The following is a 21,410-nucleotide window of genomic DNA, read 5'->3' as shown; positions in this document are numbered from 1 at the left end:
GATATTTGACATGAAAAAAAATGTTTTTTAAGAGAACATTAAAAAAACTAGTTGTTGTAACAACATTTTTGAGGAAAACATGCAACTGTACATTGGAAATTTTGGCATGGATATATGAATGCAATACAAAAACAAATGTATTGTCCTCCTCAACGAGTTTCTTTTTTTTTGAAAATTGCTGAGAAGGGATGAGGGTGGTTCCGTGAGAACATGATGTGAAAAAGAGCAGGGGAGAGTTGGCTGTCGAGCGCAGAGGTAATAATAAAAGCAGAGCTCATCAGATCCAAAAAATATGACAGCTGTGGGATTTGAACCCACGCCCTTTCGGACCAGAGCCTAAATCTGGCGCCTTAGACCACTCGGCCAAACTGTCTTGTTGAAATTTCTTTTATTTAGCTTTCTGTCGTTCAAAAAGCTAGCAAAACTGAAGATATGCTATTCACTTTGAGCAAACAGATCATACAACGTTTGAAATGATGATACTGTTGGAACCGCCAACTCCTCGCGGCAGCTCTCCTCTCCCTCGCACTTTGCTCGCTCACTGCTGTCGTGGCTGTCTCACCAGAGAGAAGAAGAAGAAGTTCAGACAAATTCAGAAAACGGTGGACACAGAGGTTTTTTCCGGCGCTTAAACGCCCCCTTGTTGCCTCGAGCACGAATTCGACCGTGTCAACTGTTACAACGATCACCCCGTGGCTTTATATCCCCGAGCCAGCGCATTGGGCACGCACCCACGCCTCCACTCGCCCACGATCTACTCCACGCCCTGCATGCTCTCGCCGCGCTCGCTACGCATGCGCATGCGCCCGCGTCTCGCGCTGAGCATCAACCAGGCGACCCGATCGCCCCACATGGATCGCCAACAGACACACACACACTACCCCGATGCACGGACACACCCATGCACCCAACACACGCACACACGCACGCCCTAGTCCTCGGACCCGACGCGCCCAGCAAGTCCAGTGCGCGCCCATACCCGCGCTCGACGTGCCCGGCTTCGTCTTCGTGACTTATTAGCCCATCATTCACGCCCTAAGCCGCGGCTCAGAGTAGCACGGCGTCCTCGACGTCGGCGTACGCCATCAGCGCACGCCCCACGGCCGGCGGCTCCTTCCGCAGCAGGGGCACTCCCTCTTGAAATGTCCTCTGACGTCGCATTTGTAGCACTTCCCGCGACGGTTGTCCCCTCCGCCTGATGCTGTGCTGGCCGCGCCGTCGTCGTCGTCCTCTCCGCGTGCATCGCCCCGGCGCCGCTCGCGCGCCCGCCACTGTGCCGCGGTGAGCATGAGCTGCTCACCGTCCACCCGCTCGCCGCCTACCTGTCCTCGCCGACGCAGCCGCTCGTCGAACGCCTTCAGGCACACGAGCGCGTCCTCGAAGAGAAGCTCCGACAAGTTGCAGAACTGCTCCATCCCGGCGACCGCCGCGTACAGACGATCCGGGACGCAGTTCAGGAGCTTCCTCACTATTGCTGCGTCGTCGAGGGTCGCTCCCAGCCCGGTGTAGCGCGCCGCCATGCCGCTGATCTTCCCCGCGAACGCGTCCAGCGACTCATCGCTCGCCATGCGTAGGAGCTCGAACTCCCCGCGCAACGTGCCCAGCCGCGCCGCCCGCACGCGATCAGCCCCGACGAACCGGGCCTTGAGGCTGCTCCATATCTCTGCCGCAGTCTTCTTTGCGGCCACTTGCAGCAGCAAATCATCGGCGAGCGCCCGGAGCAGGTAAGCCCGCGTCGGCTTATCTTTCTTGGCGATCACCGCTGACGCGGCGTCCTCCGGCGGCACCACCGCCTCCCACAGTCCGGCGGCGTCCAGGTCGGCCTCCACCTTGATGGCCCAGGTGATGTAGTTCTCCCCCGTGAGCACCGGCGCTGCATGCGCCACCGTGCTGCCCGATCCGCCGGCGTACAGCACGATGGACATCGCCGGCGAGCTCCCTCCTCCACGCGGCTCTGATACCAATTGTTGGAACCGCCAACTCCTCACGGCAGCTCTCCTCTCCCTCGCACTCTGCTCGCTCACTGCTGCAGTGGCTGGCTCACCGGAGAGAAGGAGAAGTTCAGACAAATTCAGAAAATGGTGGACACAGAGGTTTTTCCGGCGCTCAAACGCCCCCTTGTTGCCTCGAGCACGAACTCGACCGTGTCAACTGTTACAACGATCACCCCGTGGCTTTATATCCCGAGCCAGTGCACTGGGCACGCACCCACGCCTCCACTCGCCCGCGATCTACTCCACGCCCTGCATGCTCTCGCCACGCCCGCTACGCACGCGCGTGCGCCCGCGTCTCGCGCTGAGCATCAACCAGGCGACCCGATCGCCCCACACGGATCGCCAACAGACACACACTACCCCGGTGCACGGACACGCCCATGCACCCAACGCACGCACACACGCACGCCCTAGTCCTCGGACCCGACGCGCCCAGCAAGTCCAGCGCACGCCCATACCCGCGCTCGACGTGCCCGGCTTCGTCGCCGTGGCTTATTAGCCCATCAGATACTACTCCACTACACTACACAGCACCGTACATCTGCAAGACACGAACCGTCGGACACAACACGAAAACTCTGGCACGGATTGGTCTAGCTAATCTAATGCACCTCCTCTTCCTTGTGGGTGTAGATGACGCAGTCCGCCCGGGGGTAGGCGACGCAGGTGAGCACGTAGCCCTCGGCCATCTGCGCGTCGTCCAGGAACGACCCGTCCGTCTGGTCCACCTCGCCGGACGCCAGCTTCCCCGCGCACGTCGAGCACGACCCGGCCCGGCACGAGTAGGGCAGCTCCACGCCGGCCTCCTCCGCCGCGTCCAGGATGTAGGCGTCCTCCGCCACCTCCAGCTCCGTCTCCGCGCCATCGGGCCCGACGAGCTTCACCTTGTGCGCCGCCGCCGCCGTCCTGAACCTGGCCGACAGCCTCGCGCCGCCCGTCGCGGGTCGCTTCGGGGAGGCGGCGGGACGCGGGGCGGTCCTGATCGGCTCCGGCGCGGCGGCAAACGCTGGCACGCACCTAACGCCGGAGGTAGGGACGCATGCTGTTGCTGCGCCCAGAGTTGCCATAGCTCAAAAGAAAACAGAACTTCGCTTGCGAGAGTACCGTGCGGTCGGCGATCACAACTTGAGAATCGCAGAGCACGCGTGCGCGGTATAAATAGGCGTGCGTGCGATGTTGAGCCGCACCAGTAGCAACCTCGCCAGGAGCGTACGTGGCTGGTGTCCCTGGGAAATGGCCATCGAAGGTGACGAGTGACGACACGAAGGTGCTAGTGCAAAGTAGAACGATCAGAACCTATCCTGCTTCATCGAGAGAGAGAAGAAGATCCCAGAGGGGTGCCGCCGTACAGGTGACGACGTGTCGTGCAGCAAGAATACTTCGCGTGTTCTCTCCACGGGACAGAGGAGTGCTTCTGTATTATAGCGCGGCCTCGCCCACGCGCCCTCCTCAATTGGGCTGGCCCCAAGAAGTAGTGCTGTTTCTTTTCTTCCATTTTCTTTTATATCACATTTTGTTCATTTTTCTATGTTCATACATATTAGTGTACTCGAGGTAAAATATGTTAATATTTTTCATGTAAGTTTAGGAAAAATTATTACTCCCTCCGATCTATATTCATCGTCGCTCATTTAGTACAACTTTGTACTAAATCAGCGACAATTAATATGGATCAGAGGGATTAGTGTATTTTGGGTAAAACATCCTAATATTTTCATGTAAGTTAAATAAAAAAATGTTCATGTGTCTTAATAAATATTTATGTAAAAAAGGCTGTCACATCAATTCATTTTTTTTCATGTAAATAGAAATTCCACCGGAATTTTTGAAACATGTCCAAGAAACTTAAATAAGCGTTCACAAATAAGTATTAAATATTTGCATATTATCAGAAAAATATTCATGTATTTTGAAAAGTGTTCAAGCCTTTTTAAAAAAATATATATAAACTAAAATGTGTTTGTGCATTTCAATTTTTTTCATAATTTAAATGGGTATTCGTCCATTTAAAAAATCATTCATGTAAGTTTGAAAATTGAGTGTTGAAAAAATATTCATGCAATTTTGAAAAATTAATAATGCAATTATAAAAAGTGTTTAAAATTCCAAAAATCTTCATATAAATTTATAGAAGTATATAATATTTCAAATATTGTGTTTTCAGAAAATCTCAAACCTTTTTACGAAATATTAGAGTCGGTTACATTTTTATATTTTCTAATACAGGGGAAATATAAAAACAAAAGTAAAAAATAAAAAGGAAATAAAGCTACAAAAAAAAGAAAACATAATTGTTCCGGATAAACATGAGAAATCAATAGAAAAGGAACCCCCTGAAAACTAACAAACAAACCTGTGTTTAGATGGTTAGAGGGACAGTGGTATCCCTAGCCCACCAGGGTTCAAGTCCTGGTGCTCGCGTTATTCCTGAATTTATTTCAGTATTTCTGGCGATGCGCTTTCAGTGGGAGGAGACGTTCTCGTCGACGACGAGGCGCCTACGGTAACTTCGTAAATCTCAAGATGATATGTCGACTCCTTCTTCAAAGGTGCTCATAGGGATAGAGTGTGCGTGTATGCGTTCATAGGGGTGAGTATATGCGCATATGTATGAGCGCTTGTGTCTGTACTGATGTTTAAAAAAAAACAGAACAAAACCGCAGGTACTGGGCCATGACCCATGTTTCCTGCACGAGAGGCGAAAATCCCGGAATATGCGACGCTCTTGGGCAAGCCTCGTGCATCGTTTTCCATTCCAAAGTTCTCCCTGGTTTTAGTGGGGGATTTTATTCTTTTGATTTTTCGCACGCCATACCATGTCCGACTTTCATGTCTTACATCCTTTTTGATTTTTTTAAATCTTGAACATAGAAAAATTCTATGAGCCTTTAAATTCATAAAAATGTTTTAAAATTCATGACCACTTTCTTAATTTTGCAAACATTTTTAGAATTCTGATAACATTTTTCAAATGTCGTTCGCATTTAAAAAAATCATGTAGCTGATTCTCTATTTCCATATTTTTGTCTTCATTTTATACTATTTTAAACTTTCATTTTTTAAATGTATAAAAAATATTAAAAAAAACTTGCAAATCTGCAATTATTTCGGCCCATTGCCTCCTGTGGTGCATGCCCGTGACTAAATGGGCTAGAGCCCGCAGGGAGTACACACGCGTGTTACCTCATTGTTCCCCATTTTGTGCGAGGAATAGTAGGTCTAGGGCTAGTTCTTCTAGCTAATTCCCCTAAAATTGGATCCCTCCCCAGCTGCTCCTAAAATCATCAACCCCCATTTATTTGACAATCCTAACTAGTTGGAGTCAAATTAGCTATGATTGTCAGATGAATGAGGGTTGAAGATTCTTGGAGAAGACGGGAGGAGTCTGATTCTTGGAGAATCTGCCAAAAGAACTGATCCCTAATCTCGTACTTTGCGGCATATAGCCTTTGCAGGGATGACGAATGTAGATTGGTCACATTTTAACCTTCGGAGTCGAGTCGTGTCAGCCTTATATGTGTGGGCTCTCGGTCAAACTCACATGTTGTGGGTTCCGAATATGTCATGCGATGTGCTGTACTCAAGCCATTCGGCTACTATGTGTGATATGGGCCAGTGAGCACAAAAACAATCAGAAAATCATTTGCAAGCAAATCTTATTTGTTGCTCATTGCGACAAAAATGGACAACATTTCACACCGAGTTGTCCATCGACTAGGCCTACTAGTGTTTTTTTGCTCTCAATTGTTTTTGTTTAGTTATTTTAGGTTTTGATGAGTTCTTTTCATCTTTTATTCCTCCAGTTTTCCTTTATGGTTTATAGTTTATATTTTCCCCCTTTCTTATTTGATTTATATTTTCTTATTTTGTAAATATATTCTATGTATTTTATAAATATTCATCATGTATTGAAATTATTCTTATATTTGAAAAATGTTCTTAAATAAAAAAATCATAAATTTAAACAATATTCAGGAATGTAAAGAACTTCAAGAATAAAAAAAATTACATGAATTTAGAAGGGTATTCTTGAAGTTTAAAAAGTTCAGATTATTTAAAAAATTCATCTTTCATTTTTATAAATATTTATGCATACGAAAATTGAAACAATGGGAAAAAAAGAAAAGGTAAAAGGAATAAAAATTAAAATATCTAAAGAAAAACCAAGAGAATAAAAGAACGCGGACAAAGATCAATGGGACCCAAGCAAAATTTGACAAAAGAAGTAATAAACAAATATATAAATGAACAGTATTGCACCGTGTATGTGACCGACCCAAATAACCAGTCTTCGTACGTTACCCACGCTATAACACATTTGCTTGGCCACAATACTATTTAAACTAGATGATACCTCACACGTTATTAAGGGAGTGTTTTACGATATACTTGAATGAAATTTGGTTGTATGGGATATGAATATATTAAAGTAATAATATGAGAAGTAAAATTAAAATACATATGATGTATTGCGTTTGATTATTATTGCATAGTTATAAAATATCTAATTAAATAAAAATAGCATAATAGAATGGAAATTCTTAGGCATGTTTGCAAGTTAAGGTGGGCTATTGCATAATCGTATGTTGAGATGTGCCTTTTCTCTGTCATGTTGCATGCTAAGGTGGCATACTTGCATGTTGCAAAAAATAAACAATTGGGAGCTAGCTATTTAGACATAGACGATTTGAAATGCCAATTGTAACGTTCATATGGAGTTTGTTTACAGAAAATAACCCCGAGAAAGAAATTGTGTTACAGGCCTCGAAAAGGACTTGATCATTTGAGTTCATCCTCTTTGTTGCAAGTGGTGTTCTAGTGGGCTTAAGATCCTCCGCAGTACTGCACACAATGCTATAGTGCGGATAACATATGGAGCTGGGTCCACACGACAACGACCGTACTGCACGGTGTGCTACAGCAGAGGATCCTAACTTGCTCTAGTGTAGCCATATTGTGCATTGACCAGCTATGTCAGGGAAGACCGTTGCCTTCACAAATACAATACTACCTTGAAGTATTCACCTGGTTGACTGTAGCACAATCATTCTAGAATAGTAGTGTAGTATACGCAAAAGCAGTGGCCGAGCTAGCACAAAAATATTGGGTGGGCCGGATATACGAAGACTGCTACCAAATTAAATACCAATATATTATTGTGGGATAAACTCCATGTATTGCTCCAGCCTTAGACGGGCAATTGCCCTTTGAGCCTTGCCATAGCACTGACGATGCGCAAAAGTATAAATAGAGATTTGGGATACACAAAATACAATCTCAAATCATGTCATACAATTCTGCCATCTTATTCTGTTTCTGGATAAGACACAACCTTTACACGGCAACATACACAGTATTCCCACGTCGGCATGTTAATCTGGATATAAAGATTTTGATTATTATATGGTTATTATGGAATATTTATTGAATATGAGTAGCATGCATGGTGCATATTAAGGTGTGTCTTTTCCCTTGCATAATGGCATGTTGAAAGAATTAAATTTAATAGAGTATGCATGATGGTGGTTGAATTGGGGTAGTTGCATATTAGATAATTGATGAGTTAGTAGGGATCAACTATCTAGATATACTAGACGCTGCCCTTGTGTTATTGTGGAATTGGACATATGGTCTTTAAACATTGTGTAGAATACTAATGGTCCTTATGGTTTAAACTATGTTGGAAATTTCCACACAAGCAAAAACTCTTAACATGAAAATTTATGCATGCCTTAATTTAAATGCAATGTGATTTAAATTCACTTAGAATGCACTAATGCATTTTGCATGGTAGAGAAATTCCGTTTGTAGGGCGAATGCAAGTAGATCAAACTAGTAAATCTAATGGCTCAAGAATTTTAATGATGTGAAAGCACGTATATTGAGATAACTAGATGATACCCCGCGTGTTGCTGCGGGATATTAGTATGCAAAATTGTTAAGATTCATGAGGTGCATTGTTGGAGTGTACATAAGATATGAAAAAGGAAATGGATTTTATCACTGTAGTAGGATCTTTGTGAGGTTGCGCAATCTACAATTGTAAAATGTATAAAGAGAAGGTTTTTTGCAAATGATTCTTTTTCATATATAGATGCTGACCCATAAGAAAATAATTTACTTGTCTGGCGATGATCCGAAGTTTATTGTACTACAAAATAATTCAATTTCATCCTCAAAAAATAATAATTCAATTTCATACATACAAATTATTTGCTATGCATAATTTGTTGCAAAGAGACATCGCTCCAGATCTCAGAATATAAGTACCTCTAGAATAAACAACTGTTACAGTAAAATAAATTTACTGGCCAGAAAGACAACCTGTTCATCATACCGAAAAATACGCATGTCTGTATGCCGCTTCAATTTTTGTTTGCGGCAGTTTGACACCTATTTATGTTACTGTTAATGAGCTATTGGATTAGCTGATAGAAAAGAGAGATGAGCTTAATACATGATTGTACGACGAATATAACCATATATTGTAGGAATAAGACACTTGGTAGTGTGTCTGTTCAGATTTAGTGACGCGAGGAAAACTTTTGAAATTGCACACTTCTTGGATGTACGCATCACACTTAGAAATGGCAAAGGAAAAGAAAGTATATACTTGCAAGATGGATAGAGGACATATCAAGAAAAGAGAAACCAGAAATTGCTCATGTGGTTCTAATTAAATTGATAGATGAGAATCTATAAGATAAATATATAGATCAAAAAATAATTGAACTCCTTCAGTTCCAGCATTGCAAATAATGAACTGCTACATTAACTAAAAGACTTGCTTACTAACTACGGAAAAGTCTCAAAAGAATTATCAAATGGTTGTTCAGAAATAGATAGATATCATACCACATCATTGAAGATTTCAGGGGACCTCATGAACCCAACTAACCTATTAAGATGCATACGCTTGTAGCAGTTTTCAGAAGCAGCCAGTGGGGTTGGATGCCATGACCTCATTGAACAGCGAAACCCTGTGAAGTACTTTTCCGGACATCAATTTTGCCAAATCTTGTAAACAGAAGGGTTCGGCAAGATAACCAAATGATGAAGCTCCAGGCTAAAGAAGCATCAAATTAATCTAGTATCTAGTATATAACTTATATGGTAAATTCCTGGTACATGTTCAGTTGGTACCTCGTCAATCGTCCTGTTTACATGGTTCTTCCTTCACCTTCCAGCACTTGCTGACTGACATCTTTATCACAGCCAGGATCTCCCCCAAGGATCAGGCAACATATTTTTTAATGTTTCTGTTAAGTCCTCAACCAAAAAACACATCCGTTAATCTCCCCTTGCTCCAGGCTCCAGGAAGAAGTAAGGTGATCAATAAATCAGACGCGGGGCAAGAGCTAGAATCTCTTACATGGAATCATTCTGACCTATTCCTCCTAGGCGCCGAGTTGAACTCTGGGAGGCAAGACTGGCCAAGGACCCATAGTATATATAGCAAGTAAAAATCGCCAAGCCACCCACAATGAATTGGGGAGCAGTTGCATCGATTATTTCTGCAATGGGAGGTGGAGGAGTAAGATTTGGTGGAGAACGTGCAGACTGCAGAGGGAGAGGTGTTTCATATAGGGGGGAGAGTAAATTCCGTGGAGAAGATGAGTAGCAGTCGTGGGGAAGATTCGGTCAGTTAAATATAGAACTGAAGATGAGAAAATTAGGGCTGATTAATCCTGTCGTTTCATATGCATGTGTGGCTGCCGTTTCATTGTCGTGAGTGGAGAGCCTGTTGATCATGGCGGCAACAAACGGAAGAGAGAGCGACAGCGAGCGGACTTGCAGTAAGGAAAGATGGAAGTCTAATCGATTGACCCTAATGCAGTTACTGGCCAATTTATTGGACCGGGCAGCCCATTACAAAAAATGTCTAGTTGTCAACGGCTGCAAACAAACGCATGACGTGGCTGCATGTTAGACAAACGGACGTACGTGTGGCGACCTTGCTGAGTTGGAGTAGCTGCATGTTAAGATAAATTAGTTAGTGGGGATGAACTTCTTAGGTATATAGGATTAGAGGTATTGGAAATCATTCTCTTAGGTATATATAGGATATATGATATATAGGATTCGAAATGCCAATTGCAAAGTTCATATGGAGTTTGTTTGCAAAAAATAATCATTGAGCTCCATTCCTCCAAAAGGACTTGAGCACTTGAGTTCATCTTCTTTGTTGTCTCTTGATGGTTCTGAAACGGCAACTGGTGTTCTTCTGCAGCCATATTGTTCATTGACCCGCTATGTCCGGGCAAACAGTAGCACATCATTGAAGTATTCAACCAGTTGACTGTAGCACAATCATTCTGGAATAGTAAGCATAACAGAGAGATCTCGGATACCAAATACAATTTCAAAACATGTCATACGTACAATCGGCATACTACACGCAGTATACGTACAATTGTGTTTCTGGATAAGATACAATTTAACACGGCGACATACTACACGCAGTATTCGCACGTCGGCATGTTGATCGGACGTGCTCCTGACGGACGCAGTTAACAACATCAGCTCACACGCTGGACTTGACCTTATCGCTGAACCCCGTCTGCCCATCGAAGAACCTCGACCACAGCATGATCCCGCCGTACTTCGGCGACTTCTGCACCACCGGCAGCACCTCGGACACCAGGTCGCTCGGCTCCACGAACCCGCTGCCGGCGGCCGCGGGCGCCGCCGGGAGCCCCAGGAACACCTGGCGCGCCGGTATCGACGCCCACTTCTGCCACGCGCTCGCCAGGTTGCCCGCCCCGCCGGCCTTGGTGTACTGGCACGGCGGGTTGTTGTAGAACTGCACCCACACGTAGTCGAAGAGCCCCGTGCCGAGCGCGCCGCCGAGCCCGCCGAGCATCGCGTCCGGGAACGGGCACTGCGGCGCCGCCGCCAGGTACACCGGCTTGTAGGCGCTCCCCTTCCCGGAGTACTTCTTGAGCTCCCGCGCCAGGTCGTCCCAGTGCGCGCTCCCGCCGCTCTCGATGTCGAAGTCGACGCCGTCCAGCACCGCGTCGCCGAGGGGCCTCGTCGTCGACGTGCCGCCGAGGTAGTTGTCCCAGAGGTACTCGGCGACCTGCTTGGCGTCGGCGGCGGACGAGAGGCCGTAGCTGCCGACGCCACCGCCGATGGAGAGCAGAACCTTGATGCCGCGGCTCTGGCAGGCCTTGACGTCGGCGCCCACGAAGGTGCACGAGCCGCTGGTCGCCGGGTCGCAGTGCCCGGCCAGGTTCAGCAGCGGCTTCTGGCCCCTCCCGAAGGTGAAGAGGAAGGCCACGTTGACGAACTTGTAGTTCCCCGTCGCGCACGCCTGCGCCAGCGTGCCCTCGTTGCCGTTCTGGCCCCAGTAGATCGCGATGCCGCCCGCGCGCGCCCCGGCGGCCAGTCCGGCCATTGTCACCGCAATGAGCAACAGCATTGCCGGAAACACTTTGCTCGCCATCTTTGTTTTGTTGGAAGCTGGAAACTTGGAATGGAGCTACTATGCTGGAGAAGGTTCTTGGTACGTGTATATATAGCCAGTAGAACCCGGCGAGGTGTGCGGAGGCAGCGGCGCCGTGGCTTCGTTGATTCGTTCCACGGCTCACCATTTGTTAGGTCTGCTCAACGCCGTCGCAAGTTGACCGGGCATGCACCTCTGGATGAAGATAGCTCTAGGAGAATGAGTGGCGCGGGCATCCGGGGCTTAATTATCGTCGCAATCAGGGCCGTTGGCGGTACGAGTAGTATGATATTCGCGCATGACGGTGCAGGCTGATCACTGTCGGCAGTGGTTGACCTTTGACCCGTGTGAGCTGGTCGTCGTTTTGAGAGCATCGTCCACCAATCTCGCGCCCGATTGCGTCCATCTCTCGCGGCGCGACGACCATTCTTCCTGTTCTCCTATGAAGTTTCTTCGACTCGCTGAATCGTTCGGTGCGTGAGAGCGCTGTAATACTGCCGCAATGCCCTTATCTTTCCACAATACGCGCGAGTATGACCAAATTTGCTACGTAGTACTTATCTGTTTGGAAGTTTGAAGTCCCAGTTGTCTCTCCTGTATCACGGGCACATTGTGGAACTGAGTGGATACCCTTATCATTTCGTCTGAATCGTGTCGATCTCGTGCAGTCCTTGTCAGTGCTGAATTGTGACGCATAGGTGTCCATATTTATCAATTCAATGTGTTCGTGGTGGAACCCAATGAACTTAAAGAAGAACAACTCAATGGCCCTCAAAGTGTCTGCATTATCAATTCAACGATTCAGCCATTGAGCCTGTAGTGTGTAGTGGACAAGCCCGGGACTGCTCGTTGAACAAAACAACGGCATGTGACTCGCACATCTTCGAACTGCTCCGGAGGGTAGGCCGAAATCCCCCAAACTTTACGGCTAAACACGACGATGAACAGCTTTCAGGGATGGCCCTAGCTAGATGTTTGATGGAACATTTTAGTAACACCAATGGACTGTGAAATGGACAATAGGACCGGATGGATTGGGTGGTTCTGTGTACTCATCCGAATCCCCAACCTGACAATAACTCTATACTGGATAATGTAAGTGCACCGGCCACTGAATAATTGGAGGGAAAAGGTTGATATCATAAAGGACATGATTGGAAGTTTTAGGCATTATATATGTATGAACAAGGAACGGCCGCACTGATAACATTTAGTGCCAAAGAGAGCCCCACTGGAACATGTCATTTGGACATGTGATCAACGCACAATACTAATTCATAATCAATTTCAAAGTGCTACTTGCATGAAAAAGAGATTTGGCAGTAAGAGTATCCATAGAAAATAAAATAAAGTTCAGAGCTTCACGTGCAGTTGTTCAGGAAAATTGTAAGAAACTAATGAGATTACAAAGAAGGTACTCCCTCCGTCCGGTGAAGAGTGTACATCTAGAAATTTTCGGACAAATTATGGGCTTGAGTAAAAAATACATTGGAAAGGTGCAAGCCACCATCTCTCTCCTCTTTAGTTACCCAACCCCCAATAAGCTAAGTGCATGTAGAAATTAAAAAGACCACATGTAGATTGCTATTGGTCTTGATTACCGTGTGATGAGAGAGAAGTATTTTTTCCTACTTTAAAGTGCATTGGGAAGATAGAAGTACACTCTTTTGTGGACAAATTTTAAAGCTAGATGTACACTCTTCACCGGACGAAGGGAGTAGGAGTTATAAGAAAATGCATTTTTTAGCAAATAGCTGGGTTTATTGATCAAATAGGAATCTATGATTGACCAAGCATACAAAACTCGCACAAAGCAATAGAGCCTTTGATGAAACAAATACTCCAAAATCATCATCACCCCATGCTCCGCCATCTGCATCTCATATTCCTTCAACTCTCATGTGAAGAGATTGTAATAAATTGATTCAATATTAAATGGAATGACTTTCTCAAGGGTTTTGATGATCCATATGAATCCCTTACCTCAAGAGATGCGAAACTAATTCTTCTAAAGGCATTATGCCATGGGACTCACCCTTTGCAAGGTATAGTTCTTTCATCGTTGGATTGCCAAGGAAGATGGCTGAAAGCACGAAAGGATGAGAGAACCACCGACCAACACAAACTCGACTCCACCATAAGATGGACACCGCGATCGAAGAGTAGATTGCAGCGTTGTAATAGAAATCCACCGGGTTGGGAGTGTTGATCCATGAGACCAAACACCACATAGTCCCGATATCAAACGCATCAGCCACATACCTAAACGAGAAAGCGGAACACTTTTATTATGGCGGTGCTGCTACCCAGCCAGGTTGTGTTTGGTTCAAGGGACGGGCTAGGCTGAATATGGGTATCCCCAACTAGCTGGGTAGCGATAGCCTTTTTTTGTTTGGTTGGGTGGGTAAGATTGGCCCTTAGGCCAACTCTAGCCGATCCCTTATCTGGCTATAGAGGAGTAAAATTTAGGTTTTGCTCCTCTATGTCGTACCTAGCCGAACTCCTAAAACCTATAAGGGAGGACAACTTTTACTTCCCCGCTGAAAATCCCCTCCAAGCCGCCTAAATATACTCAGCGTTTGCTCAGCCGAGTAAAAGTTGCCCACCTTTATCTCCCGCCCTCGTGACTCCGCCATTCCCGCTCCCATGTGCCGCCTCGCCACAGATGACCAGCCCAATCGCCGGAATGGATTGTCAAGACGCTTTTGCCACCCCACCGGCCACCGCCGCCGGCTTGTTGCCGCCGAAAACCACACCGTACCATCGTCCGCGTCGAAAAAAAAGTTGGGGATGAAAAAGCTCCACCGGCCACAAGCACCGGCTCCAACCGCTGGCTCATTTGTTTTGTTGTCGTAGCGTGGAGATGAACACGACCGAATTTTTAGCGTCTTTGAAGTCCTCGGATACGATGGGCTAGATGGTCTCAGTTATGATTCAATTTGGGATCATTCGGAGGCGGCCGACGAAGAGGAGGTGGCCGATGGAGACTAAGTTGAGGAGGTGGCCGGAGCAAGTGGGAGGTCGTCAAGGCCACGAACTCACAACTACAATCAACTTGAGGATGTTGCTCTATGCTATGCTTGGATGAACATCTTCACGGGTGCAACGATTGAAACGAATCAACCCAATGCTATGTTTTAGGAGAGAATTGCGAACTACTACAATAACTCTGTGAAGGTGACATCAATTTGAAACTCGTGATGATATATATGTTTGTTAACGGTTATGTTATGCATGTTTTAATTTGAATGTTTTATGGTATATATTGTAAAATGTTTGAAGTTCATGCAAGTAGGACACAAAACCTATGTAGTTTTTTTACCCCACTAAGTTTAGGGGATCGGCTAGGTGCACCTACAAACAGAAAAACATTTTGCCCGCAACGCGAGCATAGAGGTGGTTGGCGCTGTCCACCACTTCTTCGCAATTGGGGATAGCCTGATTTTTGTGGAATATTCGGAGCATCTGGCTGCCCCTGTCCCTCCTCGCCCTTGAACCAAAAGGGTGGCAGCCACTGTAAAAATGGCTATCCCTGTCCCGGGGAGGGATAGCCCTGCATCCAAGCAAATACACTCTTAAAGTAGTATTCACAATAACGATGGATGTGTGTGCATCAATCCATAGAGGGGCCAATGAGTTTTCTCTTTTCGCAAACAGGAAGAAAGAAAGAAGAGCCAGCCATAATAGTTTATAAGAGAACATAAAACAACAATAACTGTTGCGTGATGTTTATTGTGCTGAAATGCTTGTACACACTGCTACCATCTAGTGCCAACTACACTGGGCTCTCCAGTAACAATTCCGAGACATCAACAAAGAATATGCACATAAAAAAATACAACCACAAACATGAAAAGGGCAAACAACATAGTACACAAAACGCCCACATGCAATATCGCCGGGATGAACACATATAGCCACGAGAATCACACGTCGCTTTTGATGGCGGAGCTGTAGCCCGTACGGTCGTCATAGAACTTAGACCACAGCATGACACCACCGTACTTCGGAGAGCCCTTGATGAGCGGCAACACACGCGAGGTGAGCTCGCTGGCAGGGACGAACCCTGTGCCCGCCGCGTCCTTGGAGGCTGGAAGCCCCAGGAAGATCTTCCCCGCCGGCACCGACTCCCATTTCTTCCACGCGTCCATGAATGCCTTACGCCCCGCACTGAACTGACATTCCTCGTTGTTGTAAAACTGCACCCAAACAAAGTCGAATAGCCCTGTGTTGATCGCACCGCCGTCCCACTCATCGGGGAACGGGCACTGCGGCGCCGCGCTCAGGAGCACCGTCTTGCCGCCGTTTTTGCCCAAATCCTTGAGGTCCCTGTGCACATGGCGCCAATATATATGAGCACGTAGACGTCAATACACGACTAGTTGGAACGGCGCGCGGGTGTGAACTAGTTACTCCAGCTTACCTGGCGAGGTTGTTCCAGAACTTGGCACTGCCAAGCTCGATGTCGAAGTCGATGCCGTCAAGCGCGACGTTGCCGAGGGGACCGGACGACGACGCGCCACCGAGATAGTTGTTCCAAAGGTACATGGCAACCTGCCGGGCGTCGCCGGGGGACGAGAGGCCGTAGCTCCCGTCGCCACCGCCGATGGAGAGCAGGACTTTGACGCCGCGTCGCTGGCACGCTTTGATGTCCTTGCTCTGGCTTCTACAACCACCCGAAGAAGGGTCGCAGTGGCTGGCAAGGTTCAGCTCCGGCGTCTGGCCCTTGCCGAACTTGGGGAGGAAAGCGAGGATGATGAACTCGTAGTTTCCGGACGCGCACGTCTCGGCCAGCGACGCCTCGCCGTCGTTCTGGCCCCAGTACACGGCGATGCTGCCGGCGTGGCATGTGGCGAGGAGCGCCACCAAGAGGGTGGCGGTGAGCTGGAAGGGAGTGAGCGCTCGGCTTGCCATGGCTGGGTTCAAGCGTGCCTGAGCAACTTAGATGGTACAGAAAAGAGTGGAGACTGGTGAGGTAGCGAGGAGCTAGCTCTGTATCTTGAGTTGTGATGGCTATTGCGTATGGTGTCTGGGTTTTATAGTGGCCTTGATGGAGCGTCATGGATATTTTGTAGTGGCTTCCGTGCCGTCCCACGTCCGCTCCTGCCATGTCTGAATTTACCGAGGGTGCCCGCGGTTATGTAAAGCTGATATGCAGAAATATTTGGTTGCGGCCGATACGTTTCGATGCTTATATTAATTTACTTGGAGTGTTCATCAAAGAGTAGTGAATGAGAGCGCGCCCAAGTCACAAACGCTCCACCGTACTCAACCGAAACTCAACAATGCGTGCGACAAAAACTGCGGCATCTCCTCTATTTTCTGTCCCAGCAACGTCCCAAACAGAGCGCATTCATATTCAAAGCCTTGTATAGACGGCACTTTAGTTTATGGACAACTCAAATCAACCTCAATGAGGCGAAGTGCTTAAGGCCATCTCCAACGCCAACCTTAAATCGGACACCGCATATGTCTGCGGATACGGACGAGAGAGCCAGACATCCAAAACTATCCACATATATTTAGTTATATTTCAGAAAATAATTATCAAAAGTGAACAAATTTAATACATATTTAAACAAACCAGACGACCATGCGCACTGGAACACGGGAACCACTACAACGGAGCGAATTAAGATGATCACCAACGCGGCGGCGCCGAGAGCAAAACAGGTATTAAGAGCAACTCCAACGGACCGACACAAACGGACGGCGTTTTTGTCCGTTCGGATCGGCCGCCCGTCCGCCGTTCGCCCTCTTTTAGTTTTGAATCGGCAGTGCGCCTAACAGGCCGATCTATTTTATGACCGTGCGCGTTTTAGATCATGCCAGCGGTCATGCCGTCGCCCTGATTTTGGCGCTCCAGCACGCGGGAAAGGTTCACGCGCGGGGGAAAGCGGCCTAGCGCGCGCTGGTTTTCGCACTCCAGCGCGCGGGAAAGATTCGCGCGCCGCGGCCGGCGCTCGTTATAAGAAGGCCTCCCTCCACACTCTGCCCCGCTCGTTGTCCGCCGTCCACTTGTCTCGCCTCTGCGCCACCATGTCGATCCGCCGGCTGGGCGCTTCGAATTTTCGCGGAGTCCGCGAGCGCCGCTCCGGCGCCTTCTTCTTCGAGATCTGGTTTCGCGAGAAACGTCTCATCCTCGGCATCTTCGACACCGCAGAGGAGGCGGCCCGCGCGCACGACGCGGCAGCGTGGCGCCTCCTGAGGCCTCGTCGGGATATGAATTTTCCCGACGTGTCGAGCCAGCGGGCGCATGATCTGGCGCCTCTCCCGCGGCTTTTCACTGACGAGGATCGTCGTGTCCACCGGAGGCGGCGGCGTCGCCTCACCATCGCCGAGATGGACGTGGAAGCCATGGTGGTGTGGCGCGAACGCTTCCCGCAGGACATCGTCGACGAGCGCCAGTTCTACAAGCAAAGGTGGTTGGAGAGGGACGCGAGGAGGACGGAGCGAGCCGCCTATCGGGAGGACAAGCGTTCGCGGAAGCAGACCGCTCAATTGAAACTGAAGCTACGGGAAAGGTCGGGTTGGGACTTTGAAGACGAGCAGCATGCTGACGCCTACATTCAGACGTCGGAGGACGACATTACCGAGTCAGAGTCAGAAAGCGACGAGTAGTGGTCTTTTTTTTATCTGTGTACGCTAGAACTATCTATGTATCCATTTTATCGAAAAAAATAGCGGCCGCGTCAGCGACGAAGCAGGCGGGCGAGGGTGTGCTGTTTGATGGGGAGCGGCCAAGGCAATGTGCCACCGACCAGCGGACCCGGTGAGGAAAGAGGACGAGCGCGCGTCCGTCTCGTGTCCGCGCCAATGCAAATCCAGCTTAAAAATGGGCTGGGAATGGGTTGACAGGCGGATGAAAGCGTACGCGCGTTCGTTTGGATCGGCGCGTTAGACCGACTTTTTTATCCGTGTCGATCCAAATGGACGGCCGCGGACCAAATTGGTCGTTTCATTGGTGTTGCTCTAAGACGATGATCGCCCTAATCACCTGGCAAATCTTGCTAAAGCGCGATACATGTGTGTTCAGAGCGAAGCAAGCAAACGCAAGGCACGTCGTGGAAGCTTGCCGAAGGGACATGGAACAGTGGAGGATGGCAGGCGCGACATGCATAGAGCACTCATTTGAGGATGTAACGTGAGAAGTCCCTTTATGAATCTGGTAGTCTGTAGCTGAGTCTTTTCGGACTACACGTACCCTTAACCCTCAATCACTTGATCAATTTTGTAACCTTGCTTCTGCTAAATCAACGGAAAACCAGCAACGCTGGGTACTTAAAAAGATATATGCATTTGAACTTGAGTAATTTTTACATGAAATCGGACGCTTTTCATCTAAACCGTAGCAAATTAATTACATTTCAATATATTTCAACTAGCCCGTGCGCTAAACCTAGTCTAAGTGACCGCCGGCGCCTGTTCTTGTGTCCCGCAGGCCATGAGCCTTGAGAAGTGAAGCTTTGCCTTTGCAAATTGCAAGCGGCTAATCGGCCCACGATGTTGAACCCGTCAAGCTTGACTTCATGGGAAGGGGGGGGGGGGGTGGTGGCCTTCCTAGGACCCAAGCGCCAACAACTCCCATGCTCTACTCTTCATCGCTGTCGATGGCGCCTGCGGACGTGTCGGCTTCGTGGTCGTGGCGGCGAGGCGCGACCGTGACAGAGCTGGCAACCTTGTCCTCATCATCGGTCTAGTCGTACACTTCATCAGCCGCCTCATCAATCTCCTTGAAGGCATCTTCTAACTCCGCCTGATGGAGGCAGTACCGCTAGCGATCACGACAGATATCGCGGGCGGAGTGATAGGAGTCGAGCAGAACCTCTGCTCGGGCACGTCCATGTCCGGCGCGATGGTTGTGCCGGCGGTGAATTGCTCCTTTGCGCACCAGTGCTCATCGCGGAGGTTGCGGTTGTACTTCTGATCGGCTTGCGCCTGCCAGAACGCGACTCGTCGCTCTTCCAACACCATCTCGGTGTAGTGAGCACGGGCCGCGTTGATGGTAATTCTGGCATTGGCCAGCGAGAACGGCGACGCCGACTCGTCGTCACCTACCTCTTCCATTGGGGCGTTCGCAATGTTGGCCTTCATCTGCCTGTCGACCTGCCAGCCGACTGGAATAGCGACAATCTCTTGCTTCTGCTAGGACAAGAGGTTGTCCTAGACGGCTTTGGAGCTCAAGGAGGCCATTTCACTCGTGTTGCCGAGAAGAGAAAGAGAGCATAGGAGGTTGGATGTCGCTATGGCTAGGCCTGGAGTTTAAATAGAAGGCGCATGGCAGGACAACCGGCGAGGTGGTTAATGGTGGGCGGCTGACGGACAGACGGGTGATGTTGGAGCATGTTCCTCGGCATACGCACATGTTTAATGTAGGTAAGCAGACAGTTGGGCTATCGTTTGAACGCGAAACAGTCGCATGCACCGGGAAGTGGTGCGGGCGGTGCTCTCGGCTCGTGTGCCGCTTCAGTGCCGGAGCGACGTGAGAGGTCGCGTCCATTCTGAGCCGGCATGAATGCGGTAGCGGCGCTAATCGCTTCAGGCAGGAAAGGGCGCATGCGAGAGAGAGTTTCTGGGTGGGCCAGGTTTGTCGGATGCTTGCGTGGCAGCGGTCCGGATGCCCCACAAAGCACCCACCCCACTAGTTCGCTTCTGATTTGCGGGAAAAATGACCGGACCGCTGAGCGGACCGATGTAGGATCGCGTTTGATGGCAAAACACGTTTGAACCATGCGGTGTGGACAGTTGTAGACGATTTGAGGGTTGGCGTTGGAGATGCCCTAGGAGCATCTAAGCGAATATGGGAAGGCCCGTGCATGGATGTGTCTGCCACGTCAGACTAATTGTAGGGACCCACACGAAAACCCACAGAAAACATGATCTAATAATTTAAGTCTTGATTAGTTTTCCTTTTTGATTGATTGAGTTCTTCAATTACTGCATCGATGGGATCGACAACATTTGTTCTTCTTCTCTGTTATTTTTTTTCTGTTCAACCCATTGTGCTGATGTGTAGAGCAAAAGTGCGTGATAACGTGTTTTAAGTAAAAATTGCAGAATGAGAGAGATGAATGTGTATAGGATTCATTGGTCTTTCTTGGTGATAGTAATAGAGTAGTATTTATACCCAGACGTGAATACACATGTTGCTTAAGAGTTAAGAAAATACATGCCAATAAACTGGATTGACTAGCAACTAGGAACCTTAGTAGCTGCCAAGAGAGCCAACCTTTCCGACGCCGTCTTCCGGTGGCTCCCCTCCGTCGGCGATCTTTTGGTCGTCGGTGGTGAGGGGGTCGCGGGATCCTGCGTGTGCGTATCGTTTTAGCTTTATGTTCTAGGCCCCTAGTATTTTAGATTTTTGGATCGTTTGACGTCTTGACTTCAATGATGGTGACGTCGATGCTGAATAAAGAAGCTCCAGATTCTTCTCCGATGAGACGATCTTCTGTATGATCGGCAATGGATTTGGGAACCAGTCTGTTCAAGCCGGGATGTCGTGGCGGCGACGACATCCTTGTGGTGGACATGTGTCCTCAGGCTCCGTCGTTGCGGCGACGTCTGCTCCAACTTCGGTGCGAAGCTTGGGAGGTAGTCCAAGAGCGAATGTAGATTATGGTCTACATCGACGACGTCTGAAAGAAGGAATGTATGCTGGGTTCATGGTTGATGGATGACTGATATGTCTCCAACGTATCTACTTTTCCTAACGCTTTTCCTCTTATTTTGGACTCTAATTTGCATGATTTGAATGAAACTAACCCCGGATTGACGCTGTTTTCAGCAGAACTACCATAATGTTGTTTTTGTGCAGAAATAAAAATTCTCGGAATGGAACGAAACTTTGCGAGGAATTTTTATACAATAAACAAGAATTTCTGGAGCCAAGACCCACCGGAAGGGAACACCTGGCTGGGCACAACCCACCAGGGTGCGCCCAGGTGGGTTGTCCCCACCTGGTGGCCGCGCAA

The 21,410-nt window shown here is 48.3% G+C and overlaps 3 protein-coding genes and 1 non-coding gene across 4 annotated transcripts; all 4 read right to left on the bottom strand.

Moving 5' to 3' along the window:
- Window positions 1-293: 293 nt before the first annotated feature.
- Window positions 294-373, bottom strand: TRNAL-UAG. Its single transcript has one exon. It is a non-coding gene; the product is annotated as a tRNA-Leu (tRNA).
- Window positions 374-2,094: 1,721 nt separating this feature from the next.
- Window positions 2,095-3,141, bottom strand: LOC125548854 (ferredoxin, root R-B1-like). The gene has a single exon (XM_048712381.1). The coding sequence runs from the start codon at window positions 3,059-3,061 to the stop codon at window positions 2,597-2,599; it is 465 nt and encodes a 154-aa protein (XP_048568338.1). The 5' UTR covers window positions 3,062-3,141; the 3' UTR covers window positions 2,095-2,596.
- A 7,196-nt stretch (window positions 3,142-10,337) lies between these two features.
- On the bottom strand, window positions 10,338-11,587 carry LOC125545350 (acidic endochitinase-like). The gene has a single exon (XM_048709266.1). It carries the CDS (start codon window positions 11,437-11,439, stop codon window positions 10,519-10,521), a length of 921 nt encoding a protein of 306 aa, XP_048565223.1. The 5' UTR covers window positions 11,440-11,587; the 3' UTR covers window positions 10,338-10,518.
- A 3,568-nt stretch (window positions 11,588-15,155) lies between these two features.
- On the bottom strand, window positions 15,156-16,444 carry LOC125548853 (acidic endochitinase-like). The gene is made up of 2 exons (XM_048712380.1): window positions 15,863-16,444; window positions 15,156-15,768 (listed from the first exon to the last, which is right to left on the bottom strand). The coding sequence occupies exons 1-2, from the start codon at window positions 16,351-16,353 to the stop codon at window positions 15,366-15,368; spliced, it is 894 nt and encodes a 297-aa protein (XP_048568337.1). The 5' UTR covers window positions 16,354-16,444; the 3' UTR covers window positions 15,156-15,365.
- Window positions 16,445-21,410: the final 4,966 nt, after the last annotated feature.

Source organism: Triticum urartu, chromosome 3, assembly GCF_003073215.2.
Source record: "Triticum urartu cultivar G1812 chromosome 3, Tu2.1, whole genome shotgun sequence".
Classification (NCBI taxonomy): domain Eukaryota; kingdom Viridiplantae; phylum Streptophyta; class Magnoliopsida; order Poales; family Poaceae; genus Triticum; species Triticum urartu.
This window is presented reverse-complemented; position numbering and strand designations above follow the sequence as displayed.